The sequence below is a fragment of the Rhododendron vialii genome, chromosome 1a (assembly GCF_030253575.1).
Source record: "Rhododendron vialii isolate Sample 1 chromosome 1a, ASM3025357v1".
Lineage (NCBI taxonomy): Eukaryota > Viridiplantae > Streptophyta > Magnoliopsida > Ericales > Ericaceae > Rhododendron > Rhododendron vialii.
The window spans coordinates 14,901,194-14,926,890 of record NC_080557.1 but is presented as its reverse complement, the minus strand read 5'-3'; the positions used below and the strand labels follow the sequence as shown (position 1 = coordinate 14,926,890).

The following is a 25,697-nucleotide window of genomic DNA, read 5'->3' as shown; positions in this document are numbered from 1 at the left end:
AGAGATATGGTTTGACTTGGCTACCGGCCGGCTATGAGAATGACTGACATTGACATCGAGTTTACTCGGACGACTTGGAGCTAAAGTATGAGAACGCGGTGTGCGGGATTTCCCTGGAAAAGTTTCATTAACATCCGGATCATTTAGAACATTTTTGGACGGTTGTGATTGGTTGGTACTGTAAATAGGCTGTTTATAGCACAGCCAAAAACAAGACAATCTCATTGTTCTAAGCTTAGATTTGTAAACTTAACGAGTTTCAAGATATATTTTACGTTGGTTTTTATTTACAAGTGGAACTCATCTTAAGCAAGCTTTAATTGACATGATCTCACGAATCAATCTTTAGCTTGATTTTGTTAACATCGTAAGTTGAATGATGTGAGTGATAACTTGTTCAATCTTGATTTTGATAGCTTAACAAGCCAAAATGTTCCGGCTCTGTTTGTCAAATGAAAAGAGTTGAGCTCAAATGAGCTTTTAATGCGGGAAAACAAACTTGAATTCGAGAAACTTGTTTCACTGCAAAAGGATTGGCACATAGTAGTACAAGTTGTCAAAATTCCGTGCGTTATTCAGTGTTGAAAACACCACTTTTTTTGGGTATACAATCGACTAACCAAGAAATCTGATGTTTATGCCTTCGGTGTGGTGTTGTTGGAAGTCTTGTGTGGTCGGCCACCGGTAGATACAAGACTTGAGGAGGAACAAATGCCAAAGAAAAGGCCTAGAAAGTGTCTACATGCTCAACCAAAGAAAAGGCCTAGAATGTCTGAAGTAATGGTGATCCTTGAGATTGCACTGGCGTCGCATGAGCGTAAAGGAAGATCATGGGGAATAATCACAAAGGCGCTTCAGGGAATTGAACTTGTGCCTATGGGTATGAATAGCTGGTGGAGAGAAGTGAAATAATCCGAAGCACTAAAATGTCCCAGAGGGGGAGGGGGTGAATGAGACGACCAATTAAAAATTAACTCTACCACAAATTCAAAGCCACTAACCAAATTCCACGTAAAGCAATTCAAAACAATAATCATGTCAATTGCGACAAAGCTAAAGAACAAGAACACAAGATATACGTGAAAACTACTTTGGGTCAACACACCTAAGCATAAAACCACGACATATTCTACTCAATTTTTCATAAATCAAAAGGTTTAACAAGAAGACTATAAGTTAGAAATTACCAACTTTTATCCCAAGTTCTAGCTAACTCCTCTTCTTGACTAGCACCTCGTGCCCCTTCTTAACTCCATGGACTCCTCTAGCAAAACCACCTCGATCTCCGCTCTAGAACAACTCCGGTATCATCCAACCATGCAGATTCATAGGCATGAATGAATGAATTCGATAGTGATGAAGATTTTGACAAAGAATTCAAACTAGAGCAAATACATGGGAATGAAACAAAGCTCTTTCGACTTTGCGCTCTAACTCCAAATGTTATTTATAGGCTCAAAAAGTCCTGAAACATAATTAACAAGTATCAAACTCCAAGTAGCACACTAAATGGACATAACAAACCTAAGTTAGGAGACGTAAATAGGCATATTTACGCACCTATCAGTCTTTTGATTAGCCAACACGGTTATTCTAGATTGTACAAGGAATGTATGATGGAGCGAACTCTTGTGGTTGTGATGAAAAGGTTCAAATCGACGATGAGACATGGCTTGAAAGAATATAGTGCTGAGATTGAGGTACAATCTCTAAACCGTCGCCCGAACATAGTCTCTTTGATTGAATTTTGTAATGAGGAGCATTAGCCATTAGTTGATTCTCACGTATGAGTACATGGTCGATGGGACATAGTCATCTCTGGGGAACCGTTAACAATCCACATCTATAGAAAAAGTGGCTACAGATTTGCATCGACATTGCACAAGGTCTCGACTACCTCCATACGAACACGGAGCAACTGTTGGGTTTTTCCCACATTAAATGCAGTTTGAAAAGAAAAAGGAAAAGTGAATAATGGGTTGTTGAGTATTTAGAGCATTTGTGATGCTTGGAATTTGAAGAGCCAACTGTGTAGATCTTTCTCCTGGTCCTATTTAAGTGAAGTGGTGCATGTGTGCCGAGTGTGAGAAAAAGGAGAGGGCAGCCCCTTTGGGGGTTGCAGGATACACCGGCCGTGAGGTGAGAGGAGAGTAGATGTGAGGAAAAAATAGAGATGTTCAGGTTGAGTGTAAAACATTGTGAGTCGTGTGTTAGGAGCTCGGGAGGGTTTTACATCTCACATTGTAATCTCTATTTTTCATATAGTGGAAGATTTCTCTCTCTCCCGTGGACGTACCCGAATTTGGGAAACCACGTATTTTGGTTGTGTGTGATTTCATTTTTAGATAATTAGAGGCCGGTCCTCCTTTCTAGCCTCGGAATGATCCCAACCCTGAAATATTTTCCCGAAGCTGAATGGCTCGGGTATGTTGGGTGATGGACGTTTTTGACCTTTTCCGGGTTTACTATATATAGGCTTGTTTTCAAAAGAATATTGGCGGAGAGAGAAGACAGATAGAGAGAGAGAGAGAGAGAGAGAGAGAGAGCGCGATCGCGATCGCGATCGTGAGAGCGATCTCGAGAGAGAGAGATATCGAGATCTAGGGAGAGATCGCGATAGAGAGAACGATTGATGTCTAGCTTGAGCGATTGATGTTCGATTGAGAGGATGAATTGCGTTGGATTGAGATTCAATCGATCTGTTGAGGTATTTTTGAGTATGTTGTTAGATTTTATTAGTTATTCAGTTGATGTACTTTTCATTTAGTAGTGAGGTATGTTGCTTTGTGATTCGTTGTAGCTTTGTGGTGCGTGAGGAGATGCAGGTTGATGGAGTCGAGCAGATGAGGTATTTAATGTCATTTTTGTTGGTAGATTTGTTTATTTTCAGTGTTTATGTGATTGTTTTGATATATGAGAACTGTTTTTAGATCTATGAGAACTGGTTTCTGAATTACGAGAGCTGGTGTCTGAACTATGAGAACTGGTTTCTGAACTATGAGAACTGTTTTCTGAACCATGAGAACTGGTTTCTTTAAAATGAGAACTGGTTTCTGAACTATGAGAACTGTTTTCTGAACTATGAGACCTGGTTTCTGAATTATGAGAGCTGGTATCTGAACTATGAGAACTGGTCTCTGAACTATGAGAACTGGTTTCTGAACTATGAGAACTGGTTTGTGAACTATGAGAATTGGTTTCTGAACTATAGTTCTCATATGAATTTGATGTGAATTGTCGTTTTGTGTATTTTGCACGAGAACTGTTTAATTGTCGTTTATGTTGTTAGATTTTGATTTTTTTACTGTTTTTGTGATTATTTTCATATTTTTATTATTTAAATGTTGTTTTTGTTGTTAGATTGAGGCCTAGCTTGAACTATTCATTGTGTTTGTTTGTTAGATTTTGATGTGAACTGTCCTTTTGTGTTTTTTGCATGAGAAGTGTTTATGAGAATTGTGTTTTTAAAATGAGAACTGTGTTTATTTATATGAGAACTGTGTTTTTTATAGGAGAACTGTGTTGGTTTATGAGAATTGTGTTGTTTTCCTTTGTGTGAATTGTTTGTTTTTTTGTTAGGGAAACGGAGAAATCGTTGATTTTGTTTTGTAAATACAATGGATTGTGTGCTGGAATAAAGTTGTCTCGGTCGTCGAGAATTGGAGATTTTATGAAGATATTGTGTGGCAAGTTTAGTGAGTTGAGAAGACACTCATTGCAACTCTTTTATGCTATACGTGATCATCCTAGTACCATGTTATATAATGATGAAGATTTGGAGGTGATGTTTGCTGTAGTTGATAGTATTGGATTGAATTGCATTGAAGTTACAGTAGTAGATAGTCGTGGTTTTGATAGTGGTATTAGTGGGTGTGGTGTTGATGTTGGTGCTAATAGTAGTGGGGTTTTCGATAGTGGTGGTGCTAGCACTAGTAAGGGCATTTGTTTCAGTGGGCAAGGGTTAGTCGGCTATCGGTTGGAATCAATGGAATATGTAGGTAAAGAGGATGATTTGGGAGCTATGTTTTGCCCGCATCAGCATCGGCCAAGGTTGTCTGACGCGTGGAAAGAGCTTATTAAAAGTGTTGGTCAGTTGTTTGTCGGGGGTTCGGAAGGTTTTCGTGATGCATTGCGAAAATATTCAATTGTTCATTCTTTTGAGTTTGACTTTGTAAAGAATGAAACAGAGAGAGTGACTGCAGTTTGTAAGGTAAAATCTTGCAAGTGGAATATCTATGCTAGACTTGACAAGGTCAGTGGTTGCTTTTACATCAAAAGGTATTATAATGTTCATTGTTGTGGTGTTGCTGGGCGTACGACAAAGAACTGTCATGCTAATTCATCTCTGATTAGTCAATTGATAAAGGATGATGTTCGAAACAAGTCAAAGAAACGTCCTGTTGATGTTGTTGATGATTTGAAGGAGTATTATGGGGTGGATGTGTCATATAATCGTGCTTGGTTAGCTGTCCAGAAAGCCAAGTCAAATGCATTTGGAGATTATTCAGATTCTTTTAATCAACTTCAATGGTATCGTAATGTTGTTCTGAATTCGGATCCTTTAAGTGTTTTTGATGTTGAGTGGGATCAAACCACAAATCGTTTTTTGAGGTTGTTTGTAGCATTTGATGCATGTGTACAAAGATTTAAGCACTGCAGGCCTGTTTTATCCGTTGACGCAACGTTCTTGAAGGCAAGGCATATGGGATGCTTGATGTCTGCTTCAGCTAAAGATGGTAATGCAGATATGAAATAGATCACATATACAATTCTCATAGGACTACTTACACACATTTCACATAGGCTACAATGCAGTATGAGAAATATGAAAACTGTTTTCAGAACTATGAGAACTGGTGTCTGAACTATGAGAACTGGTTTCTTATAGTCATATAGGATGCTTGATGTGTGATTGAGCTAAAGATGGTAATGCAGGTATGAAATAGATTACATATACAATTCTCATATGAATATAACATACAGTTCACATAGGCTATAATGCACTATGAGAAATATGAGAACTGTTTTCAAAATTATGAGAACTAGTTCCTGAAGTGTGAGAACTGATTTTGCCATATGTATGAACTGGTAACTGAATTATTTTTTCCTTCTCAGGTCTATTTCCATTGTGCTTTGGTGTGGTTTATTCTGAGAATAATGATAATTGGCTTTGGTTTATGGAGAAGTTGCATGGTATTTTGGATGAAGACAGAAGGGTTTTTGTTTTTATATCTGACCGTCACAGAGGAATAAAAGAGGGTATTGCTAAGGTGTTTCCTTCAAGCTTTCATGCTTACTGTCTCTATCATTTGAAGGGTAACTTGCGTACTGCTTTGGCGTCCACAAATGTCAAGTATAAAGAGAGTTTGATCAGAGTGTTTTCAAAATGTGCTTATGCTCCCACTGTGGCAAAGTTTAATCAGCATATGGGTAATTTGCTGAAACACGGTGGTGCAGCTGTTGTTCATTTTCTGTCGGAGTTGCCTAATGAGCGCTGGGCAAATGTTTTTTTTCCGGGGCAACGTTATGGAACAATGTCCTCTAGTCTAGCTGAGTGCTTTAACTCATGGATATTGAAAGAGCGTGAATTGCCCGTGGTGGATATGGTTGATCGTATAAGGAAGAAGGTGATGAAATCAATGTGTTTGAGGAGAGAAAGGACAAGTAAATTGGATCAGGTGATTTGTCCTTATGGGGAGTCTCGGTTGGAGAAGTTATATGATTTAGTTAAAACATGGAAAGTGATTCCTTCAAGTGCTGATATATTTGAAGTTGACACGGATCCGTCTGTATGTGTTGATATTGGGAGGCGTACATGTAGTTGTTGTTGGTGGCAGTTGAATGGATTCTCTTGTTGCCACGCTGTCTGTGCTATCAAATATAGTGGTAAGGATTTGAACTTGTATGTAGAGCGTTTTTTTCATGTTGAGGTCAGGTGTATTCAAAACCAATTTACCCAGTTGCGTCATTGTTGAAAGGTGATGTGGTTGATTGTGGTACTAGTATTCTGCCACCATTGTCAAAAAAGCCTCCAGGGTGGCCTAAGAAGAAGAGGATTCGTTCGAATGGGGAGAAGGTTAGAGAAATGAAGTGTGGTAGGTGTGGGAAGATGGGGAATCATAATAAACTTACTTGTAAGGAGGATTTGAGGCCTGGTTTTTAGGTTTTAATAATTGAGTTGTACAAAAAACAATGTTATTGGATTTGATTCATGAAATAATTGTTGAGAATAAGAATTTTTTTTGTGTTTTTGTAACTCATTCTGTGTTTTGTTCTATGAGAAGTGTGTGTTTTTCTATGAAAAGTGTTTTTTTTTCTATGAGAAGTGTTTTTTTTCTATGAGAAGTGTGTATTTTTTCATGAGAAGTGTTTTTTTCTATGAGAAGTGTGTTTTTTTCTATGAGAAGTGTTTTTCCCCCTATGAGAAGTGTGTATTTTCGATGATAAGTTAAATTCTAACAGAACATGCATCAAATTGACATACACCAAACCATACTAACAAATAGCAAACGATTGTTAACATAGATGAAATCCAGCTTAACATTCAGAAGACCCTAATTATCATCAGAGTCAGATAGCACTAATTACAGCATCAGTGGTTTAACGCAACTACAAACCCTAATTTTCATCGGAGTTAGATTCCTTAATCATTTGAGGAAGGAGCCAAAAAGTCGCAAAAAATCCCCAAAATGTTGATGAACCCCAACTAGAAACCCTAATTTTCCAAAAAGAAGTTGAGGCACCAAACCCTAACTTCTACTGTGCATCTTCCTCTTCCTCGTCCTCGTCCTCCTTGTTCCCTCCTGCTCTGTGAGCGTTCATCAATGCCTGGATGTCTAACCTAAGGCGGAAATGATCCATGCTCTGTATCCTGTGCTGGCGATGCAGGCGTTCCACTTCAGCTTTGAGTGGAGCCACATGCTCCTCAATGATCTTCTTCACAGCATCCTCCATGGTTGAGATTTTTGGAGCATTGTTTGGTGGAGTGTCGTCCGGAGCGTTCTGATTTGGGGCAGCCATTGTAGTTTGCGTCAGAGATTTCTTCTCTCTCTCTGGAAATGAAAAGCCATGTGCGGTGTTTAACCTTTCAGGTATTTAATGGAGTGAGAAGGTGGTAGTGATACACGTGGTGAACGGTTTTAAGTGCAACGATTTTGAATATAAAAAACAAAAAATAAAACAAAAACAACAAAAACAAAATATAGAGATCTTTGTTTGAAAAATAATAAATAATAATAATAAATAAAACAAAAAATAGAATATATTCGAGATTACTAATTAATTGTGACTTTTTTTTTGGTTAAAGTATTTTTGGCAATTAGAAATATAATAAACAAGGAAAAACATCCAGATTTATAAGACATACATCGTTGAATACACCTGACGATAGAAGAAAGTACACATTTCAAACATCCTAGATGGAATTGATAGATCCAAATACAAGGAGAAGAAGAAAGTACCAGATTTAAACAAGAGATCTACTAAGAAAGAAAGAAAAAAAAAAAAAACATAGAACAGCCAAACTGAAAAATTAGATCCCTAGTTAGTTGGTGGTTGTCTTCTTGGTCACACGTTTCTGCTAGTAGTGGCTTCTTCCGCTTCCGCTTCCTTTGCCAAATTTTTGGCAAGTTTCCAATCTTTGAAGATCTGCACTTTTTTCTTGAGAAGGTTGATGTTGTCCTGGTTTTCGAAGAATCGGGCTTGGGTTTCATCAAGTTTTTCACTGGTCTCTTTGAGTGATGCATCTACGGCATCTTTGATGAGTCTTGCCAAGTCTTCTGCCATTTTTTAGATTTTTTTTGTTGTAGTTGTGTTGAGGGTGAGAAATGAAAAAATGGGAAGAGGAAGAGGGGTATTTATAGGCCATATAAAATAGGGTTTCACGTTGAAGATGTAATTTACAAAAATACCCTTTAAATTTTTTATGAGAATTGGTTATTTTCTATGAGAATTGTGAAATTTCCTATGAGAACTGTGTTTTTTCTATGCGAACAGCAAATTTTTCTATGAGAACTGTGTTTTTCCTCTATGCGAACTGTAAACTGTGAACAATGAAAAATGGAGTTTAGAGAAAGATGATTGTATATCTTGATTAACCAGTAAACTAAACAACTCATTAACCAATATACATGTCATGAACAACACCTCCACCACGTCATTACCCATGTTCACTACTTCCACATCCAAAACTAATATTTTTGCAGTGGTTAATGAGGTTTCTGCTATGTTAGGTTTCTATGAGAATTGTGAATTTTTCTATGAGAATTGTGAATTTTTCTATGAGAAGTGTGTATGAGAACTGTATTTTTTCTATGCGAACTGCAAATTTTTATATGAGAAGTGTGTATGAGAACTGTTTTTTTCCTCCAATGCGAACTGCAACGGCATCTTTGATGAGTCTTGCCAAGTCTTCTGCCATTTTTTAGATTTTTTTTGTTGTAATTGTGTTGAGGGTGGAAAATGAAGAAATGGGAAGAGGAAGAGGGGTATTTATAGGCCATATAAAATAGGGTTTCACGTTGAAGATGTAATTTACAAAAATACCATTTAAATTTTTTATGAGAATTGGTTATTTTCTATGAGAATTGTGAAATTTCCTATGAGAACTGTGTATGGGAATTGTGAAATTTTCTATGCGAACTGCAAATTTTTCTATGAGAACTGTGTTTTTCCTCTATGCGAACTGTAAACTGTGAACAATGAAAAATGGAGTTTAAAGAAAGATGATTGTATATCTTGATTAACCAGTAAACTAAACAACTCATTAACCAATATACATGTCATGAACAACACCTCCACCACGTCATTACCCATGTGCACTACTTTCACATCCAAAACTAGTCCACATCCAAAACTAATATTTTTGCAGAATGAGGTTTCTGCTATGTTAGGTTTCTATGAGAATTGTGAATTTTCCTATGAGAAGTGTGTATGAGAACTGTATTTTTTCTATGCGAACTGCAAATTTATGTATGAGAACTGTTTTTTTCCTCCAATGCGAACTGCAAACTTTGAACAATGAAAAATAGAGTTCAGAGAAAGATGATTGTATATTTTCATTAACCACTAAACTGAACAGTACGCATTAACCACTATACAAGTCATGAACATCACCTCCACCATGTCATTACCCATCTGCACTACTTTCACTTCCAAAACTATTTTTGCAGTCTGAGATTGTATATCTTCATTTACCAGTAAACTAAACAACTCATTAGCCACTATACAACTGATGAACAACACCACTACCAACTTTGATGAGTAAGTTGAATCTATGCCTTTTTTTTCTTCTCTTCAAGAAGCTCCTGGTCGTCATAATATTTTTGCAGTCTGAGATTTTCCATCCTATTGTGATAGATTTCTGGAGTCCATGATCTCTTTGGGTCACTGACAAATGCTTGCACAATATCAGCTCTCATTTGAAGGCATTGTTGCTTTGTAAGGTCGCTTTTAATTGGTTTTTTCATCAGCTTTTGGCGAATGATGTAGGCAACAACAACTGCACAATCAACCCTGTGAATACAAGACTAATGTTAGGGCTTATATAAGATGCAGTGACGAGTTTTGGTAGTTGAAGGATACTTACGAGCCTGGTTCTTGTTGTGGTGCATTGTCCACGAGCTTTGCAGAGGTTTTAATCTTCTTCTTGCATTGTCGGTTGATGTAGTTCGTGACATTCTTTCTCTGTTACAAAATATGATCATGGATACATTAACGATACACATTTCACATAGTTTGTTCACATAGACTACAATACACAGTTGAAAGAGTTCATATATTTTTTTTAGAATAAGGAGGGATTATGTTACCAGATTGGCAGTTGCTTCACAGTATTTATCTCTTCTCCCTTGTCTGTGGATGGAGTTGTAGAACCTCCATTCTTGGTCAATGGTATCTAGCTCAAGCAAAGTATAATGGCTTGAACCAAATATTGGGATAAGGATTGTTCTGGTGTTCAAAATCTTTGAGCGGACGACATCAAGTGCTCTGTTAGCTGAGTTTTGATCACCTCCAAGGAAGGTCTGTTTCGAAAGAAGATAATTAGGCAACCTCTTAACTATGAGTGTATGCTACATGAATTGTGAGAGAGTACTTCCTTTTCTTACTGATGAAAAGCTGTTGAAGACAAACGACATATCTTGTTGGGAATCTTCTATTCCCAATGAAAAGGATGGTCCAGATGTTGGTGGTTGTAGTGTTGTAGTCAGCAAGTGGACGTAGGCATCTATTGGCTGTATCAGAATGTAAAAAGTATTTTTTTATCACGTACAGTTCTGATATAAAAAACAGAGTTCTGATAGAAAAAATACAGTTCTCATACAAAAGCACAGATCTCATATACATTTCTCTTAAAATACAGAAAGAGAGTTGCTTCTTTTTTTATTGTGTTACCTGGCCTGTTAATTCTCAATCACATAGCAGAAACCTCACATCTTCTTGATATATGCGCAGGTCATCTAATTCACAATCCCATATGTGCGTACTGCATGATATACATAACATTAGCCAATCTGAAATGATTTAAAGACAGTAAATTGTTGGGATTTGTCAGGTAGCAAGGCAAGGACAATGTCTGCCTTTTTTCCTAAGGGAGGAATCTTGTCATCAAGTTTCTTGATTTCTGCTTGTGGCTTGTCACTTTCGACAAGGACAATTTGTTCTTTTTTGCGACCATCCTTTGTGATTGAACCATAGTAATACTTGTCATCCATTTTTTGCCTTCGTGGTCTTTGTTTTGCATTATCATCTTTGTTGTCTTCTTCAGAATCTTTCCCGGCATGAGCATATAGTTGTGTAACTTCATGGACCACTTGCTCAATCTTCTGATCAGTGTACGTTTGTGTGATGTTATGTATTGCTTCCTCACTTCTTTGTGTGAGCAAAGAGGAATCAGTCTCGAGAACCGGTAAATGCTTTTGAGGTTCTTTGGTATGTTGCGGTTGGATGGAAAGCTTGCTGGTGAGGGAAAGCTTGTTGGTTAAGCTGCGTATTTCTGCATCTTTTTGAACAATTATAGCCTTTTGCCTTTGTTCACTTGTGCTCAGATACTTTTGCAGCTGGCCCTTCTCGGTCATTAGGGATTCAATTTGCATCGTAAGGGCCTTTTTGATTTTGTTCTTCTCAATTTCAAATTCTTGCAACATCATATGTTTCTGTTTTTCAAATTCATCCCTTTCTTTTTCCATTTCCAGCAGCTGTTTTTCCATTTCATGCCTGTCCTTTTTCAAAACGTTTGAGAAAGTATCCATCTTCTGCAGCTTTTGTTCTAGTGAATCCCTTTCTTTTTCCATTTTCAACAGCTGATTTTTCATTGTATCGCTGTCCTTTTCCAAGACTGCAGTCTTCTCTATCAGGAACTTGTGTTGTTCTTGGGTCTGCAACATTGTGTTGGACATAATTACGATCTTCTGCAGCTTCTCTTTCATTTCATCCCGTTCTTTTTGCATTTCCTCCAGCTCATTTTTCATTGTATCCTTGTCCTTTTGAAGTCCGTGGTTTTGTTGTTCAAGTATTTGTTTTTGATTCTGAATATATTGGACTTGTTGCTGGAGATCCTTGATGATAACTTGATCATTGTCCTCCAGTAAGCTGTCACAGAATTTACCCATCTGGTTGTGCTCTTTAATTAGGCCTTGACTGAAATTAATGGAGTCCAGAGGTTGGTAGGTACTTGGAACCATAGTCTCGCCTGATTGTGATTGTGAAAACATTGCTTGTTGTTTCTCAGGAGATGATGTTGACACAAGAGGAGATGTTTGCTGTTTTTCAGTTAAGTGTATCTCATCAAGTCGTAGTGCCGGACTTTGAGGACATTGTGTATGCTGCATCATCTGTGATATAGTTCCCCTGTCATTATCATCTACAACTTTTGGGTGTGGCATGCTGTAGACTTGAGCCTCTTGACATGTTTCTTGAAGTTCTTCCTCATATACCTGAAAGATGTGAACTCACAATCAGAATTGTGTATTTTTATTGAGAACTGTGTATGAGAAGTGTGTATTTTTCTGTATGAGAATTGTGTTTTTCATATGATAATCGTGTATTTTTCTATGAGTACTGTGTATGAGAAGTGTGTTTTTTTGTATGAGAACTGTGTTTTTGCTATAAGAAGTGTGTAATTTTCTATGAGAAGTGTGTAATTTTCTATGAGAAGTGTGTATTTTTGTGTCCAAGTTAAGCTATTTGATTAGTGTATATACCGTAATGTTGAGATTGCTCAAATCTTTAAAATCATCAATTCTTTTTTTCAGGTTTGAGGTGTTCCAGTTTAGTAGTCTTGGAATAGCTTCATTTTTTGGTCGTGCAATCAAATCCGTGTGTTCACAAATCCAGTACTGCAAAAACAGGTAAAAGGAAATTATTAGAATAAAAGAAAATTATTAGAATACCCAAAAATACTTCTCATGGCAAAATAGATTTAAGTTACCATCAATGCCACCACACATCCTGTTGCATCTCTTGGTTTGTCATGGAACTTGTACATTGATGTATTCAATGTTTCTGCAATGGATTGTGCCCAGTCGTAGTCTTTTATTTCTTCTATTTTCTCAATGCAATGCACATATGTCCATGCAATGGTGACTCCTGATGTGGAGAAGAACAGCGTCAGGCAAATGAACATGCATACAAGGCGGCTACATCTTGGATGTCTTCTTCAGTTATGGATTCCTCTTTTTTTGAAAGTATTTCATTGATCATGTCTTTCATCTGTTTACTACCAATTCTTGCCGCCTGGATCCCCCTTCTTTTTGCAAATGCAACATCACTTTTCTTCTTGTTCAAATCTCCTATTTGTTTGTTCCCACAAGCTATACCAAAGATTAGCTTGATGTCATTCCTTGTTATGGCAACCTTCTTACCACCAATGAGGAACTTGCTGTCATTGGTTTCATAGTTCTGAATGATACTCAGGATGGTTTTATCGTGCTTCATGCAAGCTTTTTCTGTTAACTTACCTTTCCTAATGGCATCAATCAGCATCCAAAACGGTGTTTGTTTCAAGAGCTCTAAGTGGGCATTGTTCAAGTTCAGTTTTGACAATAGTCCCACTGTTCCTATTACATTGGACCTGAATGTGCATTGCTTTTGGGTCTGGGTTGGGGAGTCTGGTTGTGATTCTGATTCTGATTCTTGTTTCATGGCCTTCTTTTTCTGTTTTGGGCTCTGATGTTTCTTTTGTTGGGTTTGCTTTTGGGTCTGGATTGGGGAGTCTGGTTCAGATTCAGATTGTTGGGTAAGCCTTTGGCGTTTCTTGGCGATCTTTTCCTGTTTTGGTCTTTGTCGTTTCTTTCCCTGAGTTTGCGAAGGGTACTGTGATGATTGGCTAACTAAGGAGGTTGCTGGCCTGTCAGGTTGAGTTTTCGATCTTGTAATGACTTCTGCCTCCTCCATTGTTAGTGTTCTTGGTCTGATCTCGTAAGAAGTTTTCAAATTTTGTGTGTAAGTCTTCTCGTGCCCTGTTAAATATATGAACAAAATTGAGATAGAGTTTTTACATTGGCTCATCATAGGTATAGTACACAGTTCTCATAGAAAAATACAATGTTCCTGTAGAAAAATACACAGTTCTCATAGACAGATGTCATGTATAATACACAGTTCTCATATAAAAATACACAGTTCTCATAGAAAAATACACAGTTCTCATAGAAAAATACAATGTTCCAGTAAAAAATTCACAATTTTCATAGACAAATCTCATGTATAATACACAGTTCTCATAGAAAAAAAAACAGTTCTCATAGAAAAATACAATGTTCCAGTAGAAAATACACAATTCTCATAAACAAATCTCATGTATAATACACAGTTCTCATAGAAAAATACACTGTTCTGATAAACAGTTCTCGCAGAAATACACAGTTCTCATGGATAAGTATGATGATGTGTAACTTTAAAAATGTATTCTTTCGGAACAGAATACACAGTTCAAATCTTGTAAGTCTTCTTGTATCCCATTAAATATATGAACAAAAGTTAGATATAGTGTTTACGTTGTCTCATCATAGGTATAGTACACAGTTCTCATAAAAAAATAAACAGTTCTCATAGGAAAAATACAATGTTCCAGTAGAAAAATACACAGTTGTCATAGACAGATGTCATGTATAATACACAATTCTCATATTAAAAACTCAAAAATGAAAAACCTAAAGCGAAACCATCGAAAGTGCTTATTATCCTGACCTCTTCGCCGCAGGATAACTGGCCAGTCTCCTCCTTGAAGGAGCTGATCGAGAACATTTCACATAGAACCCTACACACAGTTCACATAACTCGAAAACACATACTTCACATAGACACAACACGTTTATGAGAGTTAGGGTTCTCATATACATATTTTATAGTTCGCATAGAAATTTCGCATAGACTTTCGATATTCTTTAATGTACATACCTTTTTTTGCCATATTGAATTGTTGTTGCCTGATCGATTGCACGAGAGAGAGAGAGAGAGAGAGAGAGAGAGAGAGAGAGAGAGAGAGAGATCGAGCGAGAGAGAAAACGTTGTTGAGCGGAAGAGTTAGGGTTCTGTAGCGATAGAGTTAGGGTGGTTTTGTAGTGGTTGGGGGGAGACAGGGTTTTGTTTAGCCGTATGGAGGGGGTTCGGGAACGTGACCCGCGAGGTGTATTTTGACCCGCAAGAGGATCCGGGATGCTTGTTTTGACCCGCGAGGGGTATTTTTGTCCACAATGTAGCGCCGGGACTAAAGGGGGTATAGAATATTTTGTGCTGGACTGAATTAGGTCCGAGCCTAATTTTTTGGGCCGGCCTAAAAATCCCCCTTTCATTTTTGTTTGTTGCGCTTTCGTTGCGGGTGGGATTACTGGGCTTAATCCCAACAGCAACAAGTCGTCCATCGCAACATAAAGCCATCTAACATATTTTTGAACGATAATTGGGCTGCGAAAGTTGCTGCTCTTGAACATTCCGCACCAATTCCCACTAGCCTCGCAACCAAGGGCTGGGAAACAACAGTTGTGTTAGGTTCTTAACCAACGGCTTGAAACATGTAGGTGTTTCCACTAAGAAAAAACACTAAAAATTTAACACATGCATCTCATTTTCGGTCACTAACGAAAAAGTTTCAGCATTTTACCATCTTGTTTTCACTAACAAAAAATTATCAACAAAAACTTGTTTTACTACAGTAACTCTACACACAAACATATCAACAACTTATTCGTTATCGGAAACAACTTGACATTTTTCAATAATTTATTCACTATCGGAAACACCTAACAACTTCTCAATCACAAATAAAAATCTATGAATTTTTCACTACCGAAAGGATCAGAAATCTAGGCTTTTGAGATAGTAGCTAGGCAGCCACTCTCTAGTCCCTCAATTCTACATGCTCTTAGGGAACGTGCATGTATACAAGTCATTGTACAATTGACAGAAACAGAGTTACAGGTTTGGTTTAGTTGGAGCGACGTGGGGGTGAGCCAACTATATTCAACAATCAGACCGATGAAGTGCTCCAAAACTAAACCTGAAGCGTGTAAAAAGTAATTTGCCAAAAGATTTATTAAATAAATGCTCACTATATTTATGTAGTTCTAAGGTTTTTTTTGTGTGTGTCATAGTTTATACATCAGCGGGGGGTATGGGGAGTTAGTGAGTTAATAGGTTAGTTCACAAGAGGGTCCAGAGGCTGAACATAGCCCTAAACCCCACCTTCGCCCCCTCGCGGGGCTAGAACTCCTGCCTCCATTGAGGGAGGAGGAGGGCGAGCTTACCAACTTGACAAGCTCCAAGATTCAAGTAAATCAATTACAGGGTAAATCAATTGTCATACGCTTCTTACACATTAATTAAAGGGTAAATCAATTTTGTTCCTCTAATACTACTTGTGTCAATTTTAACTCCATATTTTACATTATGTCTCAATTTTGTCACAATCGCTGACGTCGTGAATGGAACTAACGAAATTTATGGGTGAAATTGTCATTTCTCCTTCCAGAAGGGATGAAACTGATGCAAATTAAATGACTATATCTAAAATTTTACCTTTTACTTTCGCTTTTGCAAAAATATAAAAAAAACAATAACATACGTAATATATTTATCTTCTCAATTTTTTTTGGTGCTATTGATTAATTAAATGTTGAGGAAATTAATATTTTCACTTACATGCATACGCAAACAATCTTATGATATTTGAAACCCAACCCATTGTTAAATATCTTGGTATTGTATTTTTTTCAATGTTCTTATAATGATTTTTACAATCTGGTCGTATATTTTTTCATGCTATTAAAAAGAAAAGAGTTGTGCCGTAATGCAGGGTTATCTTGTATTCTACTTTGATTGAGTAGTGCGCTCTTGTGAATATTAGTGATCGAGTGCATTAAATCCAGGGGCTGGTGTTGCAAGCGAAACACACAACAGTGCTGTAAGATTAGATTGGCTTCCTCTCCGGTCCATTTCGTTGATATGAACTCTAACTATTTTGGGATCACTGATGAGATCAACTCGTGTAAAAAATACATGTTGATCGAATATTGTCAGCTACATGCTACATAATCGGCCTACTGATTGGGGTCGTCTCCGAATAAAAAATAATGGAGTAATTAAATTGGAAAAAAATACAGTTGCTTGAACGTCTATACTTCTTCCAATAAAAAAGGAATAGTTTAGGGGGTCAAAACAAATTCACATAAAAAAAATAAAAAAAAACTAGAAAAAAAGAGAATAATACACAGGTGAATAGCTCCGGCAATCCAACTGCCATCATACTTTCCGTTCAAATTCACGTGCTTCCTCATCTTGTCCAAGATCCGGGGAATGTCTATACAGATCCCACTCTTTCGGAGGTTCACTCTTGCTCCTTCCGTTCGCCGGAATGCTCATTGCAGGCACCCGAGCCGCTTCCCGTTCACTTTCAGTTCTAACCGGGCGTCTCTCAGATGTAGCTTTTGGAGCTTCATATAGTGTTATACTGCCACCCCCTCCACTTCTTAACAGTGCATCTTCTTGGCTTTCCTCTTTTGTCTGAAGGGTCTCCAATATTTCGACCACCTGGCTCATAACAGGCCTCCCTTTTGGGTTTTGGCTAAGGCATTGGTACGCTAAGTGGGCCGCCTTTAGGGCAGTTCTGGTAGAGTATTGTCCTTCCACTCTAGGGTCCAAAATCCTCAGAAGCTTCTTGTTATGGATCAAGAGCGGGCGGGCCCACTCGACCAAGTTGTGCTCACGACTAGGCCTGCTCTTGTCCATTGCTCTCCTTCCAATCAGCATCTCAAGTAACACTACCCCGAAACCATAAACATCACTTCGAGCTGTTAAATGCCCTGTGTCCAGGAACAGAGAGAGATTGATTAGTTCTAAAGCTGCCTTTAGTTGTAGTTAAGCGCGTGCATACAGTTATGTATGGAGAAATTATTTCCGTACGCCCTTTATCCACGCAAGTATAATAAATCACAAAATAGTTTTTCTATTTATGAGTTCCTGGTTCTGTGCAGAAGGGTAGTGAAATGGAAGTAATCCATTCAAGAGAGTTGGGTGTAAAAGGAATGATCTGCATTATACTATGATATAAACCATAGACCAGTTGAACATTACAGACAAATGCAGATGTATAAAAATGTTTTGGCAAAATCATTTCTCATGACCTGCGTTAGGTTTTAGTTCATATTTTAGATGTATACATTCTTAGCTTATAGTATTCGCTAGTGGGGTCAATTTGATAAATCTATCAACAGGTTCATCTTAGTTCAGGTTTATGGTCAAGTACATATAAACATATATGTGCGGGGATATATATCGCTGCGTGTTTGTTTAGATACGTATATGGTGGTTATAGAGAAGAGGACATGCAGAAAACATTTCGAAATAAGGGACTTGCCAAAGTCGGGCAGTTACAGAAGTTTGTTCCCAGTCTCACAGAAAACATGTGAAAAGTACATAAAGGTTTCTATGTGGGAAATTCGGGAGAGTTTTCACTGCTTGAAAACAATAAATTTCTGAATACTGCAAACTCAATGTCGCCAACACGGCAAACGAATCTAGAGAAGAATATTGCTCAAGTACATGAAGAATGGCTGAGACATATGGAACAAAGGGAACCACTTCTATTCCCAGAGCTCAGGTATATAAATGGCTTGAAACACATAGCTTCCAGATTACCACACCTTTTGGGACTCTAAGCTAAGGATAAAAATCCAGTTTTTTAAGATAGTAGCAAGGGAGCCACTCTCTAGTCCCTCTGTTCTAGGTGCTCTAATGGAAAGAGTATACAAGTCTTTCTACAATTGACAAACAGTTACAAGTTGGGTGTAGTCTGAACCATGTGGAGGTGAACCCTAAATAACAATCAGGCCGATGAAGTGATCCAAAACCCAACTTCATTTTTTATAAAAAAATTAATAATAATGTAAGTATAAAAAATAATAATATAACTTCTTTTTTTATAACAATAATAATCTAACACCATGTTTATGTAGATCTAAGGTTAGTTTAGTCATTTGCTACCTATTTTAGTAGCATTTAGATTGTACAAACAGTCTATTAGTGTATCTTCTCTTTAGATATTTAACAAGTGAAAGTTTAGCTCTAATATTTAGACTTTTTTCTATCTTCTATTCCATAGAACAATTAAAATAATTTTGTGAATTGAGAACCTTAAATCTAACCAAGTACTAATCACATATACCTCTTTGACATAGAAGAAGCAACTAGGGATTTATGTTGCCGACCTCCAGATTTAAGTAAAGTTTATTCCAATTTTTCATTGGGCCAAACTTTTCAAGCAACCAAAAGCATGAGAAGAACTGGATCAAACCAGGAGGTATAACAGAAATTGACAAAAGCTGCAGTTGAATAAAAATATAAGTTCGGTCAAGAAAAAAAGTCATTGAAGTCAAGACGATGGTCACTTTAATGAGATGAAATAAAAGGAAGTTAAACATCCTAGTCCCCTACTCAAAATGCAATGTCATGCAGGATATGCAACTACGCAAGTACTGATGAACATAATGTGATTCATTACAACAAGCCATTGGAAGACTCACCAGTCATAACATACTCTGGGGCTGCATAACCATAAGTGCCCATGACTCGTGTTGATACGTGGGTCTGGTCTCCCATAGGCCCATCCTTAGCCAGCCCAAAGTCAGAAAGCTTTGCATTAAAATCCTGCCATCATTACTGAACTTTTAGCAACATACAGAAGTTATTCCAGAGCATAACACAAAATTCACAAAAGACTTCCACAAGTCGCCATGAAGTTTCATTTTTCACAAGAAGTTGGCTACTATTATGTGAAATCTTTCTTTGAATAGAGCATGGAAAATTCAAATTGTGCATGGCTAGTGGCTAGTACCTTATTAAGAGTTTTTTGCCGATCAAAAAAAAAGAGTTTTCAGTCAATAAGTCAAAAGATGACTCAACTGTATAACATACAAAAACAACACTGTCTAAAGAAAAAATATATAACTCAAAAGAAGTTGGGTTAGTGTTTCATAAAACAATATCCGTGTATAGAAACCAGAAACAATGTTTTCAATGGAGAGTTTGGAGCTCACCCTGAGGCGAGGCGCAACAAAAATTGCTCCCCGGCATTGATTTTTGAGCTGAGAACCACAAAGGCGTTTGCCCATCTGTCCGAGGTGGATGGAGACATACGCCTTTGACACCTTTTTGCCGAGGTGAGGGAGGCAAGCGCATCACATGAGTCGGGGTTTTTTTTCTTCGGTAGGCGAAGAGTCGGTTCATTATAAGTTGTTGGGGCAACGACGAAGGGTTCCCATGTTTGTTTGCAAGACAACTTCTAGTGCTTTTAAAGGTTGGATCTATAATTGCACTATGTTTGTATGCCTTGACATGTTTTTTTTTGTCAAATTCTACTATCTTCTTAGTTTTGTAAGACGCCTGTGTATGGTGCAAACACAAACTCTCCTTTTTTTATGGTAGATTAATTAATTATAGTTTTGTCAATAGAAAAATAAAAACTCCTTGAGGCTTAAGCCTGGCCTCATGAGCGACCAACCGCCTCTGAAAACTTTGACTGGAAATGCCAAACCCACATCCCGTACATGCCAAACATCTTGGTTTCAGAATCACCATTTACTAAATCAAAGCAAGCTATGAAGGTATAAAACTAACATATTTCTGCAGGGATTTCATTCACAAAATTACCACATTGAGCAAGAAAAGTTAAAAATCATGACAGTGCCAGAACTAACCGCATCTAGCAAGACATTTGACGTCTTGAAGTCCCGATATATGATAGGCCTTTCTGCAAGATGAAGGAAAGCAAGCCCCCTTGCAGCGTCTAAAGCAATCTTCATTCTTCTTGACCATGTGAGAGTAGCACAAACTCCTACAAGCACAAAGCACAACTTTTAAGTAGTTTGTAAGCAACATTTTATCTCAACAGAAGCCAGCATTAGTTTTCAGCGTTTCCTGCAAAACTCTTTTATTTCCCTGAGGTTTACATCATTTTTTCTGGTTTTCCATATTGAATAAAAGAATGGGGTAAAACTCTTGTTTTTAGGCATAAACAATCAGTCGTCTATAAGCAAAATGGATTTACTTCAGCAATCTTTTTGTTTTTAACAGGTTTAGTCTCGTTTGCGGGGGGGAGGGGGTGAAGAGAGGCCACGCGCCAGTCTTCAACAGGATGGATTTACTTTTGTTTGCTGTCTCTAATAGGGTCATGTTAATATAATACTTCATGCCAATGCTGACGTTTGAACTACCGTGAGTCAGTGACTCAAAATATTAACATTTTCTGCAATTCAACGTACTACCTGAAATCTATAATGGTCTCCATTATTTCTGGAGAGCAAAAGGTGCTTTAATACAGAAGTATTCTCAAACATTTTATTCGACATAAGAAAAGCACATTCGCAATGGATCCGCTAAATCTTTCCATTTTAGTATTTTACTCCATTTACATCCTTTCTTGTAGGAGACTATTTCTAAAGCAACAAAGCACCAAGTAACCACATTTAAGTTGACAGGAAACATAAATTAGAAACTTGCGGAAATGCTTGATTCGGTCAGTCTTTTTCGGCAGGTATTTTGCTTTTCCAGTTTTCCCATGCGCACAGATGTCACATTGTATTTTTTTCAATTTTCATTTTTCCACATGTCATGACTAGGTACGGTGGAAAGTGCTCTTATGCCCCAGTGCTATGGCAGCAGAATATGTGACATGAAAATTGGGGCCTACCTATTGCTTCTACACATTTCGCTTCAAAGAGAGAACCTTGGTGCTTCTATGAATATGCACGGTAATATGATGCTAAAGAAGAAGTCATATGCATTGTATTATGAATGATGCTGAAGAAGTATAAAAGAAAACAATAGGAGAAAATCAAAGAAAGAGAAATATAGGCCAATAATTCAAGGTTTGGAGGAAAAAAATTAAGAAGCTAAATCTAGTTTGCTTTCAAGGATTACTTAGAAGACTGAATCTTGTTTTGCTTTCGAGGATTACTTAGAAGACTGAATCTTGTTTACTTGACAAGTAGCATATTTTAATCTTGGTTCAAGTATACAAGTGGAGATTCCTTCAGGGGTCCTACTATAAAACATCTAGAAGTCAATTTAGTACTCACTTCGAAAAAGGTGCTTTTCCAGGCTCCCAGATGCCATATATTCATAGACTAACAGCCGGTGTTCATCTTCACAACAGTAACCAATGAGCTTTACCAGATTTGGGTGACTGAGCTGACCCAAATAGCTCACTTCTGCCTGCACACATACAACAAGAAATTCTCCACTTTAAATCCACCAAAAAAACAAGTTTATCTCTTTCACAAGGAACGCCGTAGCTAACAACAACGATCTATGTTGCGAAACGAAAATACATATGGATTCCAAGTATCTTCTATAGTTCCGTAACTCATAAGGCATTATTAATCTTGATACTATTGAGAGAAATACTTGTCTAAGTAACACAGGTATGAGACAATTCGACCAACTTGTTACAGCAGAGAAGGACCTTGATGTATGGATCATATATCAAACCCAAACCTCGTGAATGTCTCGAGAATGTGGCCACAATAGCCTTGATTCTTTGTTCATAAAATTTTCAACACTAAAAAATCAATTGTCCTTAATGACATCTACATTTTTTCCAGGAGGTTGATGTCACCTAACTAGAGGTTGTGGCGAGGGGCGGGGGCAATGCAAAGGGTTCTCCACTACCAAACTTATAGTTACAAGTTTGTCTAAAACATACCTACACCTCCTGCCAACCCTCACCCTTCCAACAAATGAAGAAGCTCTATCACCTCTGATGGAAAAACCCACTCCACACCTAACCAAGAAATGCTTTATTTGTGGGTGTTTCCATCAGAGGTGATAGAAACACCCACATCACTTCCATTGTCTAATACATACCGTTTTCCTGTCTTGCTTGCACAAGTAGCAGTAGCAGCAACTGACAATAATCTTCTTTCTCCATTCAGGTTATCCGGTGTTGGCATGTGAATTCTTGGGAGGATCTTGAGTCCTCATGGAACTCCTAATCCTGCACCTCCGTTTGCCACCAAATCACCCACAAAACACCACGTCCATCTCTCCAGATGTAGTCAGGCTCCATAGCACACCTATCCTCTACCACTCCTCCACACAAGACATGAGACAACTTCTCTCCTACCATCCCCCACCACAAAACTACAGAAACTCACAAAGTCTCCCAACATTTCCTAATTTCTCTATAAAGGCCAACACATAACAGATAATGAACTCTTGCGAAGCCAGTCACCTTGTGCACCCCCATATTTCAAATCTACCACCTTCTTCCCCCGTCTATCCCATCATAGACAAATCTTCACAGCCAATTACCTAATAAAGCTTGACTCAGTATGGCATCTAACCGTTTTCACATATTTATCCATAGCAATTAATCATCGTGAAAATAAATGCTATTTAATCTCTACAAAAAAAACATTTGGTAAAGCATGTTCACTCCACCTTTGATGAACCTACTATCAAAGAAAAGTTATTCACCTAAAAAGTGCTTCCTAGTCTAAAGACATAAATTTTCTTTAAATGGTAGAGGTACTATCTTATTCTATGTTGAACTTTGGGAAAATAGTGATGGCCTAACAAGGTAGCATTCTACATATTCTAGGCAGTTATTTATGTGGAAAAAGGCCATCTCTTGTTTGGGGATTCCACGCTGAAGTAAAGATAGCAGCAGTTGGCAATACATCACAGCAAAGAAAGACTTTTTCATGTCATCTTCATACTGCACTTCAATAGCATCAATTAGATCAAGCAGAATCATTGTTCTTCACTACAGTCCTGTGGAATCTCTCTCCCTCTCAATATTTTTTTCGGGTTTGCCTCTTCTATACCAATCCATAGTTTATGCAAATTTGAAGGGAAGAAAAATGAACTGCCAAAAAAAGAGGTAACAAAATGCAATCAGAAGAAAATACCAGCCACTCTTTGTCTCCTTGAAACCCTTCGGGATCAAGCGCCTTAATTGCAACATTTGTTGTCTTGTAACCTGGCCTCACACTCTCATCTATAACTCCTTTATACACTATCCCGAAACCACCCTCACCAAGCACTTTATCAGGCCGGAAGTGCTTTGTTGCCAACCTCATCTCCTCATACGTAAAGACATCAACATTACTATACCCAGGATTCCGACGGAGGTCCCCCACATTTTTGGGAGTCGATGCAGTGATTCCTCCACTTTTGAATCCATGCAACTCCAACGTACTAGGCTTTTCAGGAAGTGTGGAGTTTGCTTTGGTGGAAGATATCAAAGAGCCATTTCCTGTTTCAAGCCAAATAGTCACAAGAATATAAGGAAATGATAGCATCAGTTATCTCATCATAACTTACAATCACTTTCTACCCCACAAAGTTCAAACATTGACAATGCCCTGAAATTTTTAACCAATTTGGTTAGATATTTTCAACTTACTAGGCCCTAAAGGAAAGCGATATGCATTAATATAGGATCACTAACTAATTCCCTATGAATCAGTAAACAAGTTGTTCCAAAAATTTGTCCATCTTTCGAAGAAAACATATCCAACTCTTACAATTTTAGTTCCATGGATCTGTAATCTTTTGCAATTTTTTTAATTTACAGCCAAGCAGGCAGAGCAATTTGTTGATGGAAAAATTAAAAAATTACCCAACTTCCTTTAGGCTTCTATTCAGTGTAGGAAACTGCAATTGATGGTAGAGGATTTGGATGAATTCAGAAACTATGTTTAACTCAAATCTAGTCCACACCATCAACCGCAATACCCGTGACGGTCACCGAATTTCGAAAACCATAACTCTACATCACACAAATTAGAGTTTCCAGCATGTTTCTCAGTAAAACGTAAGGCAATTGTTAATCATCACACTACTATCCATAACCACAACTTGTTTCCTAGACTATTATAGTGATACTAGACCCACTAACAAAGGAACCGCATTGACTGTAAAACAAAACCCTTTATTTTTCCATTCAGCCCTGGACAGAACTCAATGAACAACTAGAATTCATGTAGCCAACCCAACCCCAACTGATTGGGGCACAAGACTCGGTTGGGTTGGGTTGGGTACTTCACTGAAGAATAATACTAACAGACAAAAAATTAAATGGGCAACAAAAGAAAGAAATCACAGGAAAGGGAATTGGAAAAATGAAATACAAGAAAAGAACATTAAAGAATACCTGGCTGGTTATTAAGAACAAAATGCTTTGGTGGGTTTTCACCTTCACAACTGAAACAGGTACCCATTTAAAAAAAATACACCAGATTTGCATTTCACTCCTCCATCTCTCCACAAACTACAAGATTTAGCAAATCACTCTCTACCAGAAAGTTCACTTCCCTTCTCTTTTCACGGATGACAGACACAAGAACAGCAACTACCTCCAGTTGGATTCATTTCAAGCAATGGGTCACACCATTTTCTACTCAAATTCCAACGAAAACACATGGGTTTTTCAAAACATGAGATGGGTCGCCGGAATTCAATGGTAATTCGCCGGAACCCGATCTGGGTCACCGAAAATAGAGACTTTTTTTGTCAAATGTGAATACGAAGAGTTCTGTATTGGCATACAGAATTACAGATAATGACAGAGAGAGAGAGAGAGAGAGAGAGAGAGAGAGTGTGTGTTTTTATTTTTGTTTGTTTGTCTATTCCGTGGTAGGTTTTCTTGGAATGGAATAATGTGTTAAATCTGGGTTCGTACGGTCAGTGGTTTTGGGGAAAAGAAACAAAAAAGTCTGAGTGTCTTGAACCACGAGCGCCAAATTTCTGGTGGGTCATCGTCGGTGGGGGTTATCTTCGTGGAGGGCACCTCTATTTTTTTTTGCCTCTCACGCCCCAAATATTAAATTTAATTGTTTTTAATACTCCGATTTATGCTGCGTTCTTGTAAATTTATTTGTCTATAACTTAGGTTCCGTTCCAAAAATCTTCTTAAAAAATAAGTAGCTTATTTTATATTTTCAAACTAAAAAATAAAGTAAATGAAAAATAATTTTTCAAATTTTTTTGCATCGTATAAAAGATTCCATCAAAATCTTCCAAACAAGATCCATATTGCATATTTTTATATTTCAATAAGACCATAATTTTTGAGCTTGAAATTATCTTTTTAAAAAATAAGGACTTATTTTGATTTCCGGAACGGAGCCTTACTATATTTGGGTATTTTTATTTTTCTTATAGGGGAGGGGAGGGCAATTTGGGGGAAAATGGGTGTGGGG

The 25,697-nt window shown here is 37.6% G+C and overlaps 2 protein-coding genes across 2 annotated transcripts; one reads left to right on the top strand and one right to left on the bottom strand.

Annotated features, from left to right (window-relative positions):
- The first annotated feature begins 768 nt into the window (after positions 1-768).
- Positions 769-6,163, top strand: LOC131328640 (uncharacterized). Its single transcript, XM_058361560.1, has 6 exons — positions 769-880; positions 2,060-2,139; positions 2,931-3,028; positions 3,580-4,736; positions 5,116-5,789; positions 5,936-6,163. Exons 1-6 carry the CDS (start codon positions 769-771, stop codon positions 6,161-6,163), a joined length of 2,349 nt encoding a protein of 782 aa, XP_058217543.1.
- A 10,435-nt stretch (positions 6,164-16,598) lies between these two features.
- On the bottom strand, positions 16,599-25,130 carry LOC131306126 (probable serine/threonine-protein kinase PBL17). Its single transcript, XM_058332445.1, has 6 exons — positions 24,650-25,130; positions 23,403-23,749; positions 21,570-21,705; positions 20,190-20,326; positions 19,017-19,140; positions 16,599-17,297 (listed from the first exon to the last, which is right to left on the bottom strand). The coding sequence occupies exons 1-6, from the start codon at positions 24,714-24,716 to the stop codon at positions 16,738-16,740; spliced, it is 1,371 nt and encodes a 456-aa protein (XP_058188428.1). The 5' UTR covers positions 24,717-25,130; the 3' UTR covers positions 16,599-16,737.
- Positions 25,131-25,697: the final 567 nt, after the last annotated feature.